This window comes from Symphodus melops, assembly GCF_947650265.1.
Source record: "Symphodus melops genome assembly, chromosome: 22".
Taxonomy (NCBI): Eukaryota; Metazoa; Chordata; class Actinopteri; order Labriformes; family Labridae; genus Symphodus; species Symphodus melops.
In genome coordinates, this window is record NC_136712.1 from 13,780,159 (window position 1) to 13,797,169 (window position 17,011).

The following is a 17,011-nucleotide window of genomic DNA, read 5'->3' on the forward strand; positions in this document are numbered from 1 at the left end:
ATGGCATGCAAGTAAATGGTGCTTTAAGTGAACATTTCTTTTCGTGAATCCAAAATTATTAAGCAGACAGACCAGAAATCTTGAATAATGGATTTAGCTGCTGCTGTGTTGTTCCGTTTTCGAAGCTTTCGTGAAGCTTTTAATTGCTGTCGACGACCTCACAATGCCACAAGAACATGGGCTGTGCTCCTTCATTCACTGAGTCACCAAAAAACCCTGACATAACACCCACTTTAACTGCCCATTGTTGTTTATATATAGAATGTGTTTTATAGGCATAATTACAGTGATCTTGTAAGGCAACAAGTCAGCGATTATATGCTTTGTTCAGTACCCTTCACAGCCCTTTGATGAAATGGGACTTTTGGATCTTATGTACCAAAGTGTGAAAAATGTGTAGTTCTGGTTTTTAGTTGGCAGGTTTTCATGTCAGAATTTTTTTTTATCTGAAGCAGTGTAGATTTCAGATGAATTTCAGTGCTGCTGTTCCTTTTTAGGGAGATGAAAAAATTCACCAGCCAAACATATTTTTTACCGTCCGAAATGACACACAGTGTTTTTGTGTCATATACATCTGTTGAATCAATCACAGATTAAAGTCACAGATTCAATCATTTTATCAGATCAGGAAATTGAGAAATTAAAAAATACATTTGCTTGCCTTAATTTTTTAAATCGGACCCCCCTCCCTCTCTCCCCTTTGATCAACATTACAGATTAAAAACTAAAATCCTTCAGATAATAACAATTATTATTACACACATTTTTTCTTGATTTAACTTAATTGATTTAGACACTTCATATAATCAGCCTGTTCATTATTGAACTTGACTGACTGCTCCTGCTGCGTGTGCATTGCAGCGCTGTTTCACAGAGTGGAGACGCTCACTGACTGAGACTACAGCGACTGTGAGATGACGTTTCTAACGTAACGTCAGCTGCAGACGCGGAGCGAGTAAATGGAGAAAAGTCGAACAGACCGTTTGGCCGTTTTGTACGGATCACGGATCAACTGTGTACTGATGAACTAAATCGTGTTTGGCACTTAGCGGGTGTTAATTTTGGACCAAGCAGAAAAGAATGGCTTCCTTAGGTCCCTGATAATCGCACCTCACTGAATATTCCCTATTGCGTTTACACATCAACTTTACAGAGCAAAAGTCTAAACAAATTTCAAGGTGAATATTGCAGCAGTTTGTGTTTACACATGCTGCACATCTGGAAAGTTTCAAGAATTTCAGCTTTTTTAAGTGCGGCTCCATGCCAAGTGAGGTGGTTACACGACCCAAGGCTTTACAGCTTACAATAAATGCACAAATGACTTGCTTTCATTCTTCTTTTTCATTATGAGGACCTTGTCTAAAATGTTATATTGCGATGCTGTTTGGGCTGTGATGGCCATGATGTAAAGAAGGTAAGCCCATGTCGAGTGTTGCCTGTGGGTATAGTGGGCGTTGAGAGCCAGTATGGAGGGGGGGCGTCTCTAGGACGCCAAAGCTGACTGTCCAGCTTCTGGAGAAGTTGTGGACCTAATTGGAAGCAAAACTGGTAAAGGGAGGTTCCCACTTGACAACCCTGGTGGCGACGTGGTTCTTGCTACTCTTCGGTCTATAAGGTTGAGTTGCCAATCGGGGATTGGATTCATTCAACCCGATAATTCCAAAATTGTTTTTGTCTTAACTAAAGACACAAACGTTTTTCATCTTGACTGAATATACAATAGAAGACAGATGTTTTTTTTCTGCATTGAAATAAATCAAAACACCGGTCAGATAACCTAACTGACCACCATGCTAGATTTTCTTTGGTCAATTTTTTCAAGAAACAATGACCGCAGCGTGGTGAGCTGGTATAACTGGCTTGCATCAATTGGTGTAAGTATTTCTCATAAAAAATACAGGTCCTCTATTGCAGTCATAACGTGTTTTGTTTCACAATTTTTACATAATTTGCAAAACAAAAAGTCAGCTCTCTGTCCCACTCAGTATTGCAAAATGGCATAACTTTTAAATGTAGGAATAAACCTAATAACATCTTTTGTCATGTGCTATTTGAAGTATACATTCATGAGTATACGTAAATTTACTCTGGAATGTATACAAGATTTAATATTGCTAAATTTTCAGCATTTACACAACTTGACGTTTTTATGTCCGTTCAGTCCTTTGGGAAAAAAATGGTTCAAATGTCATTTTAAATAACACAAAACCAACATTCACATTTTAATGAACCTGATGCATGCTTGCAAATTGTATTTTTAAAAGATTTTTGAATTGCTCATCCGAACACCCCTTCTTTGAGAAAAACAAAACATTTTAGAAGTTGGTGACAGTATGTAATAAGAATGTGAGTTTTAAACAGTTTCGTGAAAGAAGTGCTGCACTTGTCACGTGTTGCTACACAAAAGGCATAATACAGTTGGGTACGGAAGGTATTCAGACCCCTTTAAATTTTTCACTCTTTGTTTCATTGCAGCCATTTGCTAAGATCAAAAAAGTTCATTTTATTTCTCATTAATGTACAGTACTCAGCACCCCATCTTGACAGGAAAAAACAGAAATGTAGAAATGTTTGCAAATTTATTAAAAAAGAAAAACTGAAATATTATATGGTCATAAGTATTCAGACCACGTATTGAGTAGAAGCACCTTTTGAGCTAGTGCAGCCATGAGTCCTCATGGGAATGATGCAGCAAGTTTTTCACACCTGGATTTGGGGATCCTCTGCCGTTCTTCCTTGCAGATCCTCTCCAGTTCTGTCAGTTTGGATGGTGAGCGTTGGCCATTGCCATTTTCAGGTCTCTCCAGAGATGCTCTATTGGGTTCAGGTCAGGCCTCTGGTTGGACGGTCATAGAGTTTCTTTGTTATTGTAGCTGTGTGCTTAGGGTCATTGTCTTGTTGGAAGGTGAACCTTCGGCCCAGTCTGAGGTCCTGAACACTCTGGAAGAGGTCTTCAAGGATATCTCTATACTTGGCCGCATTCGTCTTTCCTTCAATTGCAACCAGTCGTCCTGTCAAAGAGTGAAACATTTAAAGGGGCCGGGATACTTTCCATACCCACTGTAGCAAGTGTAGGCCTATCAGAAGTGATGTCAACAGTGCAGACCTGTATGATTGTTTTCACCAGTATATCACGATGATGGTGTCCCTCTTTACAACGCCACACAATGGCAATATTGAATTACATGGGTAGTTATCAACTGACTCTGTCGACCCTCAACTCTCCAAACTAAAGGGCTTATGTAAGAGAGGTTTTTTTAAATATTTTCAAATATCCAGTTATATAAGTCACATTATGAGGAGATAACATTTAGAGACAAAGAAAAAAGAGACATTTTCTTGCTGTGGTACCAAATATGATGTGATCGAGTAGGTCAAAGAAAAGGCAGCAAAAAATATCAGACAGGGTAAGAATTAAAGCTACGTTTTTGTTAAATAATGGATTAAAGGGCAGTAAAATATGGCATCCACCATCTTCAAAATATAACAGAATAGCTCCTCTTGGAGATAGACAAAGCTACTAAATTACTGAAGCTAACCTGCAGTTGGCTAAAATATAAAATGACCTATATAGCAGATTCCTTAAGCTATCATTATTAGCAAGAATGTTCTTGTCTTTCCTACTAAAAGCAGATTCAAGAGAAAAAAAGGTGCTGACCTTAATTCATCTTTCAAGGATTTGGCAACTATTAGTTTGTTTGCGAAGAACTGTTTAAGATGATTGCTTTCTAAGAAACGTGCTGGTATCAGGTAGCCAGGTACACTTGACTTGATTTTAAAAACGCTGACCGGGGTCAGGTGTCAGTTAGAGAGGTGCTACCAGGATAGACTGTAGCTCAAGGCCTGGATAATTGTTCTCACCGTTTTTAATAGACATAGAAGCTTCAGTGATTGAGCCTGTGAACTCTGGGTTAGTAGGCCGTCACTAGGCCTGAACGAGTCATGACTATTACAGTAGACTCTTATCCCAAGTTTATAAAAGTGTCAGGGGACCTACAAACATAGTGATGGAAGTGAAGTTTCAGCTGATGAAAGGGGCCTCCCCGCTACAAATAAACACGATACATATGAACAGATGCTCTAGGGGCTGCATGCCGTGTGTGTGTGAGAGGACGAAACACTTTCAGTGTTTCTATGGAGGTGTGAAAAGTTACTTCACAGGTTTAGCAACGTAGCTATTTGGTAGAAGCCGGAAACAAATAGACGCATGAGAAGCTTTGTGTAAAAGCAGGATGAGAAACCTCAGCCTGGTCATAGCTACAGTACAGCATTAATATTGTTGTGTACATGTTTTTTTGTTTTAACACTGGGCCAAACTCTGTAGTCTAGACAGGTTTACAGTTAGAGATTAGTCTCTGTATTATTTGCGTGTTTGTGTGTGTTCCTGCCCCACCTTTGTAAGCAGATTACTCCCAAAGCAGCACATCAAAGAAAACCAAAAAAAGTGCAACCACGCTTCTCTAAGCATGCGTCCTGCTGGGTAGAGATGAAACACAGAGGAGGGGGGCAAGAAAATGTAATGTGGCTGTGTCTATCATGCTAGTGTGTTTATGTGTGGGTTTGCATTTGTGTGAAGTAACAATTTCCACTCTCACCAGGGGGCTTCCCCCCCTCCTTCCTACTGAGGTGTGTTTGCGCATATTAAGGCCCCGTTTACACGGAGATGCTGTGACAGAAACGCATCAAAACAACTCCACTCCAGATTCAAAGTACAGACCGTCTACACGGCAGCTTACCAGCACAACCACTTCCTACAAAACATCCTCCTCAGCGGCTAGTTCTCCCAAGAACTGCGCTTGGGTAAAGGTTGAACTATTTGCCGCAAGTATTCGATGCTCTTTCGGCGGCGACATAGGCAACATATCATATCAAGGTTCTGTTTTAAGAGACTACACAACGCGAATAGCTGCTGAAGCACACATAGCACAAGTGGATACGCCCCCCATTGTTGTTTGTTTGTTCTCGACTACTGCGCATGAGGTGTGGTGAGGTCATCGCAGCCAGAGAGTTCGCTCCGTTTCGTTCACACGGCTGCGATACGCCCCCCCGTATCAGTTTCACTCCACCCTGGAGGTCGAATTCAGAAGCTTGCGTTTTCACCCCCGTGAAACACAGACGCCGTGTGAACGAAAGGCCAATCTGATACTCAACTGTTTGGTTTTACTGTCACAGCGTCTCCGTGTAAACGGGGCCTAAGTGTCTGCACACACATCTAAGCCTGCAGCACACGATGGGGACACCTTTGTGCAGGTGTATCACACAAGCCCATACAAACAACTCACTGGTCAGAGAGGCAAAGAGGCTGTTTGTGTAGAAAATGTTGCTCTGAGCAGCTTAAGCTAAAATGATTTTTTATTTTTTTTGCATGCTGTTTTTATTAGGGCTTTTTAGTCTTTTTATTGAAGATGGGCATATTCAATGGCTGCTGCAGAAAATATCCTGCATGGACTCACAATTTGAAAAATGTTCAGAAAAAAAAAATCTCAAAAAAAATGTTTAGGGTTCAACCTGGTGATTAGTAATAACAACAGTCTAAAACCTTTCAAGATAGGAAATATGTGATGTTGTTGGGTTACAGCCTGGGACATCAGGTAGGGCTGTGAGCCAAGCTGCTGCTGCTAGCTTGCTTGAGGGTGCACTCACACTAAAAGTTTTCCCGTACCGTACATAAGCACGATTATCCTCCTCTCCATTAACCCGCTGACCTGCACTCACACTACTCAAGGTCCAATCAGGTCTGAGCACAGTAACTTCTTGTATACAACACTGTAACACAACACATGAGTGGTTTTATGTAATTATGAAGCATGTTTAGTTTAAAAGATTGACGGACAAAAGAACGTAAAAAAACAACAACGCAGAAGTAGCGTACGAAGCTACAGAGTGACAACATCATTGAGTGGAGAACAACATCCTGAAAAACAGAAGATATAATGCAGAAGTTTAATAATGTGTGATCATAGTGGTCGGTTGGTCGCGTGCAGACACTCAACGTGCAGCTAGTAACGTTACAGAGACGTCACTCCTGCTTCCACTAGCTCCAGTTGAATTATGCAGAGAATATGCAGCTGCATTCTCACATCAGCCCACTCAGACTTATGCAGAAAAAATACTCTGCATCTGGCAGGAGAAACTCTGCAGTTACCAAGCACTTGTGGAAAAGATAAAGTAAAAGGAAGACAAGATGGTCACTGAACTGGAAAGTAACCGTGCATGTGTTAGATGTTGGGGGGGGAAGTATTGCAGTATTTTATGTAGCAATATATCATCTTATGTCCTCCAAGTATCGCTATATTAGAAAAAAAATATTTATGTAAAAAGTTTGATTGGAGTCAAATACTAACAGCTCAGATTGTGAAGTGCATGCAGTCTTTTACAGGGTTTGACTTTTATCATAGTGTCCATAGCACTGAACATCACCCACCCTCTCATCAACTGCCACCTCTCCATCATTCCCTCCGGACGCAGGTACAGGTCCCTGCTGTGCAGGAGGGCGCAATATGGCAGAAGCCTGGTGCCTGCAGTCATTTCAGCCCTCAATAAAAACCCACCTCAGTCCCAATCCCCGGTCCCCCCATAACCACATGCACTGTATGTCCTGTTGTCCCACATGTATGTTCCTGTGTTCACCCTCTGTCGGCGCGCAGCCCTTAAAAGTGTACCAAGTGTACCCCTCACGGACAATAAAAATAAGTCTAAAGGTTAAAAGTCTATAGTGTTGGTCAGTCTATGTGTAGAAGATTTTGTAGACATATGCAGTTAAAAAGTTAAATTACAATATATTGTTTTGAGATTCTCTGCTCCATAACAAAATGTTTTAAATCACAATAATATCATATTGTGATAATGTCGTATAGTAATAATATATTGTGATAATAAACCGTGATAATGTCACAACTTAAATGCTAAAATGCAGGTGAATAAATCTAGGTTTATTTCTTTAATTAACTGAGTTGATACTGAAAGTCAGTTGATGTGCTAATATGCAAATATTATCAGCCGGCTGATTATTCAGTCAGGCTCTAGAGCTAGTATTTCAGGAGTGTCTTTATTTGGGTATCTAGCTGCTAAATTCTGACTTTATGGTTCTCCTCTGCCCTCCTATATCTTGAAAATGAGAAGCTGGCGCTGCATTGGTATGTCTGCATGCATTTATTAGCTTGTTTGTGTGCGTGGGTGCAGGTGGGTACACAGCAGGGGTCTGCTGCTGTTTGTTTGGATGTGTGTGTGTTTGGCAACCACTGTAAGCTTGCTTCATGTTACTGTAAGAAACTTCCCAATTTCTTCTGGTGTAACATGGTTTCTTCTGTCTTGCTCAGCTCCCTCCCACGACTTAACCCTGAAACCAGGCGTCTTTTTTTTTTTTTTTACACCTAAGCTTGAAGTTTCTCAGAAGAGGTGCCACGCAATATTTCCGTTCTGGAGTCATTGTGAGAGAGAGCGTGAAAGGCTTTACATGATGAAAGCTAGCTGACCCACCAACAAGGCCAAAGAAGTTTATTGATCAAGATAAGAAGACCATACGGTCAAACACACAGGAAATTATGCAGTAATGCCCCTTTGTGTGTAATATGTGAGTTAGGTGAGAGGAAATGTGTACATGGAGGAGTCATCTTGGGCACGTTTACACAAGCCAATTTGTAATCAGCTGAAAAAAAATCTCCTCTGCACTTTGTGGTATGAAATGATTATAATACCATAAATAAACAACAACATCAAATATTAATTCGCAGAAACACACAGATCCCACTTGACCGGGGGGTCACGTAAGGACAGATAATATGAGGGCAGGGGCAGGCACACAAACACTAAGCACACAATGAGTTCCTGTCCCAGATGAGTGGGATTATATGCAGTTTGTCCACCACATCTGCTTCCTGCTGCAGACCTAGATTCAAAACGGGAAATTACCACCCGGCAAACACCAACAAGTGTTAGCTTTGTTTTCTTACCATGCCAAATAAAGTCAACAATTGTAACGTCGTTGAAAATACGTCCTATTTCTCAGGTTGTGTTTAGCTCTGGCCTTCACCTCTAATAGATAGATACTTTATTGATCCCGAGGGAAATTCAAGAAAGCTACTGAATGTGCGCACTGTGGACCTATTTAGATAAAAATAATCAATTCTCCAAACTATGAAATACTTTGATGTGAAAGGATTTAAGAGACTGATCATTTTGGTGCCAGAGTAATGACGTTTAACGTTGTGATAAAAAGTAGTACAGGCAATATGGTTGGACAATGTTAAGCCGTGTTTAGTAAACTACTCTAATTTGACGACTTTTCTCACCTTCAGAGTCGTCGTGTAGTCTAATTTGAATGTTTGTTTCATGGACAGAGAGTCACTAGGGACCATCTTACTCTTATTATTTATTAGTCCAGTGAGGCTCAGCTACAGAAAGTGAAAGTTTAACATTGCTTGCACAAGTCAACATTATTTCCATAAAGTCTTCTAAAAGAAAATCTAAGTAGATGCACTTTTTTAATTGCAATGCACTGTCAAATTCAAACAACTAAAATGTTTTACGCTTTTATTTTGTATTGGAAAAGTTCTCATACAAAATACTATTGTCACAGATGGATTTCACACACCTCCACAAAGGACTGTTTGTGGATCTGTCCACACACTTGCTTTCATCCTCTTTGTCTCCTAATGCTGTGAAGGCAATATCATACAGTATCGCGAATGAGAGCAAGCGCCATTACGGCCTTTTTTTTTGTCCAATCTGTTCTTAGTCTCAAGCTTCAGCTTCTGTATATTTGTAGCGTTCATGATAGACTGAGAATTAAAATGATTTTTGGGGCTGGTCAATGTGCTTTCTTTTATTTCGGACAGGTGTTTCCTCTCCCTGACCTCATATTCCAACGACCCACGCTAAAAGGCTGAGTCATACACTCACTGCAGGCACAGTCCTCCTGCGTGAGTGTGTAACTCTTTCACTACAGAGAAGAAAATTTTTCTTGGATAGCTGTTTTTAATTTTAATAATTAGGTCTTTTAAGTTTCTTCTTCTTTATATTTACATTTTGATATTATTTTGTATAACATTCTGCTTTTTAGTTGATCATTTTCACATTTGTACCTGTTGCCTGTGAAGATGACATAACCGAAAAGACCTTCATCAGACGGAGGATTTATGAATTGAAAATGAAAGACTGACACACAGAGGAAGGGAAGCCTGATGAAACACAATCTGCCGGTGATACGCTGGCTGCTACACCCGTACGTGTTTGGAAGTGTTCACGTCATGCCGCTCATATATATATTTTTTTTTTATACGCCTACTGACCTATTATAGTCGGTGCCCATAAAGTGGAAATGACGGAGCAATGCATGAGGGCATGTATGCATGTATGGTAGTGGGACTTGTGGTGGTAGTGGGACTTTATCAAAGTCAGGATCTTAAGTGTACAAGGAGGACTTACACACTCACTTTGGACCCCTGAGTCATGCCAGTGGTCAGGGTGTGGTTTCATAATATTTCCTCAGTGATTAAGCTTGATTTTAAGCTCTGTTTAACTAAACTAACATTTAAAACGTCTGACTCGTAGACCTGTTCTTTTTCATACTATGATGTCTTGTTTCAAATGTGTCACTTAAGAACTTTATAGAATAGGTCTATTTTTAAAAGTGAAAATAGTGTTTGTGTAACCTGGTAAAAAGAACTGTTATTTTAAGTGACTATTTCCTTTTCTTCAATAATACTCAGCTCCCTGATTTAGTGTTAAACTTTCCCCGATGAACCCCCCCCCCACCGCTCCAGCCCCTCCAAAAGAAAGGCGCCTAATACATGAAATATACATGCATGCAAATCCGAATTGCAGTCTTAAATATTCTTAATTGCTCAGTCCTAATTCAATCCTAAATAAAATGTACAGATATCAAGGCTCAAGGTATGATCCCGGCTTTACCCGAGAAAAGGTCGACAGAAAGAAAAGAAAAAAAAAAAAAAAAAAAAAAACGTGCTGCTTTTTGAACCAGTATTTGTCATTGTTACGATCATACGTTTTCACTCATTCTAATTGAGGTGCTTAATAAGACTCAGCTTTTCTTTCTATGACCATATCAAGACATGTCTGAGAGGCTGTACGCTGACATAGTGCTATCAAATGTGTCATGTGACTCAGCAAGCATAGACAATAAGTGCCTCCCAAAATATCACACTATGTATTCAGTCGTGCTGGTGTACTACTTTCTTTAAGCCTTATTTTTATTTACTCAAAAAATATATAATAGCATCAAGACATTTAGTACACACACTGTATGACTTTACACAATGCAGCAGAGTTGGGACAATCATCCCTTTAAAAAGAGCCGATCAAGCTTAATAAACTGACAGAGTGAGAGAAGCCCAATACTTCCTGTGCTATAGCAGTGCATCTCTTTCCTGCATCATCACAGTGCAGGAGATGGATTTATTCTGAGAGCATTGTAAGGTTTGACCTATTTTTGTGTGTGTGTGTGTGTGTGTGTGTGTGTGTGTGTGTGTGTCTGTGTGTGCATGGAGGTTGACCATCAGTGCACCTCTTTGCTACTAGTGCTGCCACTTCCAGGGCCACACAGAAACCTTTTTCCCACCGCTTCAGAGAATGTGTTTCTCTGTACATATGTGTGTGTGTGTTTGTGAATAATTCAGTGTGCCAGTGAAGTACAGCAATGCTGACTTATTCAGCCTGAAAGTAGGTTAGACCCGCTAACAACTACAGCTCTCTCTATCTTTTCATATCTACCTCTCTCACACTCTATTTTTCCTTTAATTCTAGTTCTCTCTTTCTGACCTTTTTTCAGTGTCATTCCATCTGTCCCCCCCGCCCTCTATCTCTGTCTCTCTCTGTGTGTGTCTCTCTCTCTCTCTGTCTCTGTCTCTCTCTCTCTCTCTCTCTCTCTCTCTCTCTGTCTCTGTCTCTGTCTCTGTCTCTCTCTCTCTCTCTCTGCCCAGTAACTGCCCTTGCAATCCTTGAGTCATTTCAGGCCAAGTCAGAAAGAAATGTGTCTTAGAGCACACATAACTCGGTTGCACCCTGAAGGGGTCTGTGAAGGCGGCACTGAGCTTTTGGGGGGGGGGGGGGGGGGGGGGGCCAACACCCTGTGTGTGTGTGTGTGTGTGTGTGTGTGTGTGTGTGTGTGTGTGTGTGTGTGTGTGTGTGTGTGTGTGTGTGTGTGTGTGTGTGTGTGTGTGTGTGTGTGTGTGTGTGTGTGTGTGTGTGTGTGTGGGGCGGCAGTGGAAGTTGAACAGTCGCAGGAAGCTGGACAGCTGGCAGATACCTACCCTGGCAAATAGGAAGTTAGAAAATAGAGAGAAGATGAAGAAGTTGCATGAGCGAGGACAAAAAAAAACCTGAAGTTAACGGAGATGATCCACTTCTACGTCCATCAGCTCTTTAAACTCCAATAACTTTCTTCAGACAGAGAGTTCATCACTTGACTTTCACGTCTTCTGTTATAACAAATATGAAAGTGGTTAAAAGATTTAACCTGCTTCCGTTTTCACACATGCTGCTCTCATGTGCCATATCTATCAATCAATCAATCAATCATTATTTGTATGGCGTCAATTCATAACAGATCTCGAGACACTTTACAAAAAGCAGGTAAAGGACCTTACTGTTTGTTAACAAAAGAGCAGGTAACAAGACCATGCTCATCGGTGTGTTTACAAAAAGCAGGTAAATATTTGATCACAAATAAAATATTTTGAGAATTGATAGTGTTCCCCTGACCAAACAGGGTATGAAGACGACTACTTGGACTCTAAAACAAAAGTATAAAGTGATTCATCTACTGTACTTTACTTATATCTGTATATCTGAATGTGAAGCAGATTGATGGATTTTATTTACTCATTCTACAATTCAAATCTAAAGATCCACAATTTAATATTTAATATTATTTTTTTTTTTCTGATTTAATAAATACCTATCAATTGTAAATGTTTGATCATCATCAATAATAATAATTAAACTGCGATGGTCATTTTTGCTCAGAGCTTAAACATTCAGCTGCCAAAGTTTCAATCCTTATACTGGACGTTCTGTGGGTGTTTATTTTCTAGAAAGTCTGTGTTCATCACAGACTGAGATTAAGATTAACAAATAGTAACCAACAAAAAGTGGCAGCGTCCGTCCGGCTCTCAGATTTTAAAAATCCATGATATTTCAGCCTGTCAAAACACACATGAGAGAGGAGAGGTGTGTATTTGCTGCCAGGGAAAGAGCAGGTGGAGCTCCGAGTGTGTGATAGTGAAGAAGAGTGACGGAGGGCGCACAAGCTGGCGTGATGATCAGGAGCGTTTACAAGCAAACACAATTCCTGAATATTTCTGTTTATGAAATCAGTGACCTTAAAGTTGATCTCTAATTCTTACTTCATTATCATGTCCACCCTTTAATATGTTGTTCTTAATGATCTTTTTGCCTGTTAAGTTTTTTTGCCTCCTCTTTAATTAGTTGTGATGTTGAAAAAATTGATGCACAATAATCACTTTGCACCGTGTAAGAATAAAACGAAGAGTGCACTTGAGCCGTGGTATAATAAAGGATATTTACTTTTCTCCACCTCCTCCTTTCAGAACAGAAGCTGATACGGAGCGACAGAGTGTGAACAGAGCGTGTGAATGAACAACAGAAACAAGAAAGAAAAGAAACCATTAGCTTAGCTACCAAGAGCCTCTTAAAAGCCTCGGCTCTCCTGCTCTCCTGCTTTTCTCCTTGTTTACCTCCGCTTTGCTTATTTAAACCTCCCAACTTTCTCCCTGTTCGTCTTATACCCATTTCTTCTCTCCTCTACTGCGGCCCTCTCTTTTCCTTCACTTCCCCCTCTCTCTTAGTTAGCAGCAGTGAAACACTCCTCTCTCGCCGTGATGAAGTTCTTTTCAATCCTCCAGGCTTATCCAAGCATGTGCGTGTGTGCGCTCTCACAAGTAGTGTCTGTGTTTTTTTTACATAACAGAAGGATGTAACGGTAATTAGGAACAGGGTCTGTCTGTGGGATACTGGAAAGCACTGAGGAAAAAAAAGGCCACATCCCGTTTGTATCAGATTATATTAGCTGACAATTTAAAAAAACAATTTTTATTCTTTAATACCAATATCACTAATATGTATGTCCTTTTCCATCACCACCTCACAGACTAATCCCTCACATTTTTTTGTGATACCATCTTATTCACTCATGCACACAACTCCTTGTTGACAATTTTTCGGGCTTGACCTGCATGGGTGACATCTTTCACCGCCGCTATCCCGACTTCTTCCAGCCAGCCCTCCTGCTGAACGTCCTGCTCGATGTCAGGTGAACGGATCCATGAAGTAAAGTCGGGAGAAATCCAGTGTGTGCCGGCGGGGCGGGTATGATGAGCTTTACGTCATGTCGCTTCTGCGTGGCCCGTGCACACCATAAAACCGTTCACAAGGATTCCTGCCTAACAATAATTTGCACTTGTTTTGATTCAGACTTGGCCATTAAACACACAATATGTAGAATTGTTTGACAGCATTTACAATAACACATCTAAATGAATTAAAACTCAACTAAACGCACGCCATGTTTCCCATTACCTGATTCTCATCTCAAATAACTACTGTCTCGCATGCTTCATTGCTTGCTTCATCGCTCGTGTGTGTGTGTGTGTGTGTGAGTACATGTGCGTGTTTCTTCCCGGGCTATGGCCCAGGACAGGAGCTGACCTCTGTTGGAAATGTAATTCACATGAGGCCAGAAGAGCTCTAATGCTATTACACTTGGCACACATACGCACACGCACAGCTGTGTTGTTGCGTGTGTACCTCTCAGGCTTCTTTTCTCTCCTTTGTTTCCTCTTTTCATCTCTGATCGTCTGCTGTGGTGGTGTACAGAGATTACTTTTTGCAAAATAAAAGGTGAAGACAAACTCTTTATGTCTTCAGGCTGCTGCTGCCATGCTGGCATACACTGTCCATGTGTCAATCGTGTACTCAGTAAGTTCAGTTTATGAGACAACTGAGGCTTAAATTGATACTTCACCCATTTACATGAAGCTGTGTATCATTAGAAACATGGTAGTAGTGTTGAATAGTCGTGAATCCAGCCCTCATTTTGCCCTGAGACGAGAAAAATGTGTTTTTCTTTGCTTGAAAGTTTTCTTCATGTGATGCAAAAAGCGTCATATTGCATCACATGAAGAAATCTTCCAGTTAAAGAAATACAGATTTTTCACTACTACCATGTTTCTAATGATACACAGCTTCATGCAAATGGATGAAGTATCCCTTTAAAAAACACGTTTCAGAAAGAAAACAGACAGAGTTGGAAGTTGTGCTTCTTCAGATAGTCCTTTATTTTGGTTTTCTTCAGCCATGTTTGAAAATCGCCCTCTAGTAGTTTCAGGAGCGTTTTTGACAATTGAGATGAACGCATAGTAAACAAAAGATTCACATGGTCTTGTCTAACTGTTCCAACTATTCTATATCAGTTTTGATTTTGTGGTTTATCACAGCTTTTATTTTTCTTGTACTGTAAGATGGGATGTATCTGTTGGTGCTGTTCATGTCTCTGCCAAGAAACGAGGTCATGACAAAGGTAGGACAGAGACAAATGCTTGAAGTGTAACATAAGACTCTCAGGATGTTCAGTGGAGCATCACCATCACAGTTGTTACACGAGGAAAGCCTGTAGTCAGAGGCCAGAGAGAAGAGGTGGGACTGATTTCTTCTTCTTCTTCACACGAGGCTCCAGCAGCCTGAACGCCCACGCTGACTTTCTCAGAGTTAGTAAGACGGAGAGAGACGAGGGGGGAGGAGCTGTGGCGTCATGTCGAACAGAAATGGAGTAATGCCTAATTTCCGCTGTGTCTGAAAGAGATGGGGAGAGAGAGAGGGAAGTGATTGAACCAACTGAAAGAAAGAGAAGCCCTTGATAGCGGTGTCATGTGAACACTAAGAGAGTCAAACAGCAGGAGTGACAAAAGTCTTGCTGTTTTAGTTCAGCTCTTTTTTTTCAAAGTCTCAGTGTGAAACTGAAGGACACGGCAAACGGGAAAAAGAAACCTCTACTTCCTGTATTTCAAATTGAACATACTGTGGTCCAAGGGCACCCTCACACTGGCCCAGTTATTTCCTAGACTTTAAACAGAACTTCATTTTTTGTAAGTGGTCTGAAATGTTGACCCTGTTTAAATATCATTACGAGACTTTGCATCAGTCATGTTTTTTTTTTTTTAACAAACATATATCATCTCTGTTATTTAGGAAGTAGAAAAGGAACATGTAATAGTTCTCCATACCAACCTTTTTCTTCTTCTTCTGTGTTTCTATTGCAGCGGTTACGGAGATTATCAACCAAATACCGGACAGAAAAGATCTACCCAACCAACGTAGGAGAGCGGGAGGAGAATGTGAAGAAGAACAGATACAAAGACATACTGCCATGTAAGTCCCACAGTGCACAGCTAGCACAACCTAAAGTGCTTTTACACTGACATCGGCTTCACTAACTGATAGCAGAGGCTGCTACATTCACACGCCACCACTGACGTAGCAGCGGGAACTACTTTGGGGTTTTGTGTGTTGACCAAAAAATCTTCAATGTGTCTGTACAGTCTGGGGATTTCAAAGCAGACATACAAACATGTATACTGTAGTTAATGGCCAAACTACATTCTAATGTGCATAATAGCCTGCATGTATCTGATTAATATTGAAATAAAAAGTACAGGATTGACTCAGGCTACTCTACTCCTGCTTTTTTTTAAAATACTGAGCTGTTAGATATAAACTTTTGCTCACATACAACCTTAAAAGGACGACAAAGAAATAACACATAAGTGCCACTTTATTGGCTCAACCCCTCACTAAAATAATAGTGATAATAATAAAAAAAAAACAGTCATTCGTGGCTCATACGTGTCACTGTTTTTTAAACATCTAATGATGTTAACTTTCAAACTGTTGCTGCTGAATTGTTTACATTTATTACTTAATAATATTTGTTGTAAAGGCTGGTTGGTTTTATTTGAGCATGATTCTCTTAGATGCCAAAATGTTTCGGTAAGATGTACTGTAACTAAAAACCGCCCCTGAACATTATCAACTTTTTTATTTGTATTCACACTTCTCACACTCATGTTTTCCCCCCCAGATTAATGCTTCATATATTTATTTAAGATCTTTTTTAATGTTCAAGGCTCTGTATAAAAAACAAACAAGGTTTCTGAACCTGTGCTGTTAAAGTAACAAACAGCAGAAGTGAAGGGGTGAATAATATCACATTGCATACAGTGATGTTGATGACTTGTTAAAAATACCTGCCCGACGCCCTATTTTAGACTGTAGAGCTCTCGTGTGTCTTGTGCATCTTGTTTTGTCTTCCATCACCTACACCTTGACAAACGATGGACACATAATTCTCTCATGACAAACATTAGACCCAACATTTTAAATTTAGAACAAATAATAGGACACAGAGACGTCGCAGCTTTCTGCTAGTTCAGAGCTCACAGACACTCACTCCTGCAGCTGCATTTTATGGTATTAAAGGTTTTCCATGTAATCTTATTGACTACTGCGTCCTGCTTTCACAGCAGTATTACAAAAGCCTGTGTGTACCAGGAAAAAAAAGAATGTCTTTTAAAAATGGCATCATATAATATATTCAATCATATATAGATTGTGGGACACAGACATGTAGTCTTACACATTTTCATTAAAAAAAAGTAATGTTTGTCCAAAAGTGTATGTGCACACACAATTAGAATGGCTGTGTGTTATTATAGGTCATGTTACGGTCTCTGTCTCATGTATAAACAAAGCTCTCCCTCTCCTTTGACCTCAGGCAAAGCTTCCATGACCCAACATCTGTCCTCCTTTTTATGCCTTTATCCTCTTTTTCTCCTCTGTGTACGTCAGTTCATTCATACAGTCATTAAGGCTTTTAGGGAATGAGCTGCTGATAACACACTGGGAGAACTGGTTCATCTGTGACAGATGGACACACACACACACACACACACACACACACACACACACACACACACAC

General features: G+C 40.3%; 1 protein-coding gene across 4 annotated transcripts in view; it reads left to right on the forward strand.

Annotated features, from left to right (window-relative positions):
- ptpn12 (protein tyrosine phosphatase non-receptor type 12) overlaps window positions 1–17,011 on the forward strand; it is a 46,742-nt gene that overhangs the window by 2,594 nt on the left and 27,137 nt on the right. For all 4 annotated transcript variants that reach the window (XM_079334833.1, XM_079334834.1, XM_079334832.1 and 1 more), the window contains exon 2: window positions 15,297–15,405. In XM_079334833.1, the coding sequence (XP_079190959.1) occupies window positions 15,297–15,405 (109 nt within the window). The remainder of the gene's footprint in view (window positions 1–15,296; window positions 15,406–17,011) is intronic.